The sequence below is a fragment of the Myotis brandtii genome, unplaced genomic scaffold, assembly GCF_000412655.1.
Source record: "Myotis brandtii unplaced genomic scaffold, ASM41265v1 scaffold334, whole genome shotgun sequence".
NCBI lineage: Eukaryota > Metazoa > Chordata > Mammalia > Chiroptera > Vespertilionidae > Myotis > Myotis brandtii.
In genome coordinates this window covers 9374-10681 of record NW_005362885.1, presented here as the reverse complement: position 1 = coordinate 10681, position 1308 = coordinate 9374, and the positions used below count along the sequence as shown (strand labels likewise).

Sequence of the window (1308 nt, the reverse complement as noted above, 5' to 3'; positions counted from 1 at the left end):
GGAATACTACGCTGCTGTAAAAAGGAAGGAATTCTTACCATTTGCAACAGCATGGATGGAACTGGAGAGCATTATGCTAAGTAAAATAAGCCAGTCAGTGAAAGAAAAATACCACATGATCTCACTCATTCATGGATAATAAAGACCATTATAAACTGATGAACAAAAATAGATACAGAGGCTGAGCAGCATTAAACAGACTGTCAAACTACAGCAGGAAGGCTGGGGAGGGTTGGGGGGAGTTGGGGGTGGGTAAGAGATCAACCAAAGGACTTGTATGCATGCATATGAGCATAACCAATGGAAACAAGACACTTGGGGGGTAGGGGAAGCTGGGGAAAGGTCAAGGGGGGAAAAAAAGACAAATGTACTACTCTTTGTAATATTTTAAGCAATTAAAAAAAAATAGACAATCCTGTCCTGGGCCCCCCTGCAGGGCATGGCCCATTTCCCAGAGGGTCAGACTGAGGCCCAGGCAGCTGCTCTGCTCCAAAGCCCCCTCCATCTCCCTTAGGCCCTGAGCCTCCTCCTTCTGAGAGGCTGGCCCTGTGCCCCCCCCCCCCATCTCCCTTAGGCCCTGAGCCTCCTCCTTCTGACAGCCCTGCCCTGCGCACTGGGGCAGCCCTTGTGCAAAGAGGGGGAGTTCCAGAAGGGGGCCTTGTGCTGCCCCAAGTGCTGGCCAGGTGAGTGCAGCTCTGCAGGGCCCCTGGGGGCGCCGGGGGCAGGGCTGTGCTGGGGGCAGGCATTCGCCCTCCCCTGGCCTGGAGCCCCTCTGCTCCCAGCACCCCTTCATGGGAGGCCTGAAGGCCCTGGGCACACAGGGCACCTCCAGCTTCCCCCGCGCCCCAGACCGTCAGCCCCCTGTTCAGGGCGGGGCTTGGGGTGGGCAGCCCATTTCAGGACAGGAGAGGGCGTCTCAGAGCCAGGCCTCTGTGTCCCAGGAGGCCCCCAACTTCCAGAAAGTTCTCCTTCCTGCCAAGCGGGCTCACTGGCCTGGGGAACAGCCCAGGTGGGGTGACCCCTGGGGGGATGTCACACCTGCCCAGGCTTCCAGGGGCCATCCCACCATGAGTGTGTGCCCGCTTGGCTGCAGGCTACCGGGTGCAGGAGGCCTGCGGGGAGTTCAGGGGCACAATGTGTGTGGCCTGCACGCCGGGCACCTACACTGCCCACCTCAACGGCCTGCCCGAGTGTCTGCCGTGCCGCGTCTGTGACCCAGGTGAGACCAGGAGCCCCTTGGGTCTCGCCTCTGCGTCCGGCAGCTCCGGGCCTATGTTCCGGCTGAGCCTGGGCTGCGGCCGGCAGGGA

At 59.9% G+C, this 1308-nt stretch overlaps 1 protein-coding gene across 1 annotated transcript in view; it reads left to right on the top strand.

The window, feature by feature from the left end:
* TNFRSF14 (tumor necrosis factor receptor superfamily, member 14) overlaps nt 1-1308 on the top strand; it is a 6352-nt gene that overhangs the window by 1892 nt on the left and 3152 nt on the right. The window contains exons 2-3 of the mRNA XM_014543757.1: nt 575-683; nt 1094-1301. Of these exons, the coding sequence (XP_014399243.1) occupies nt 575-683; nt 1094-1301 (317 nt within the window). The remainder of the gene's footprint in view (nt 1-574; nt 684-1093; nt 1302-1308) is intronic.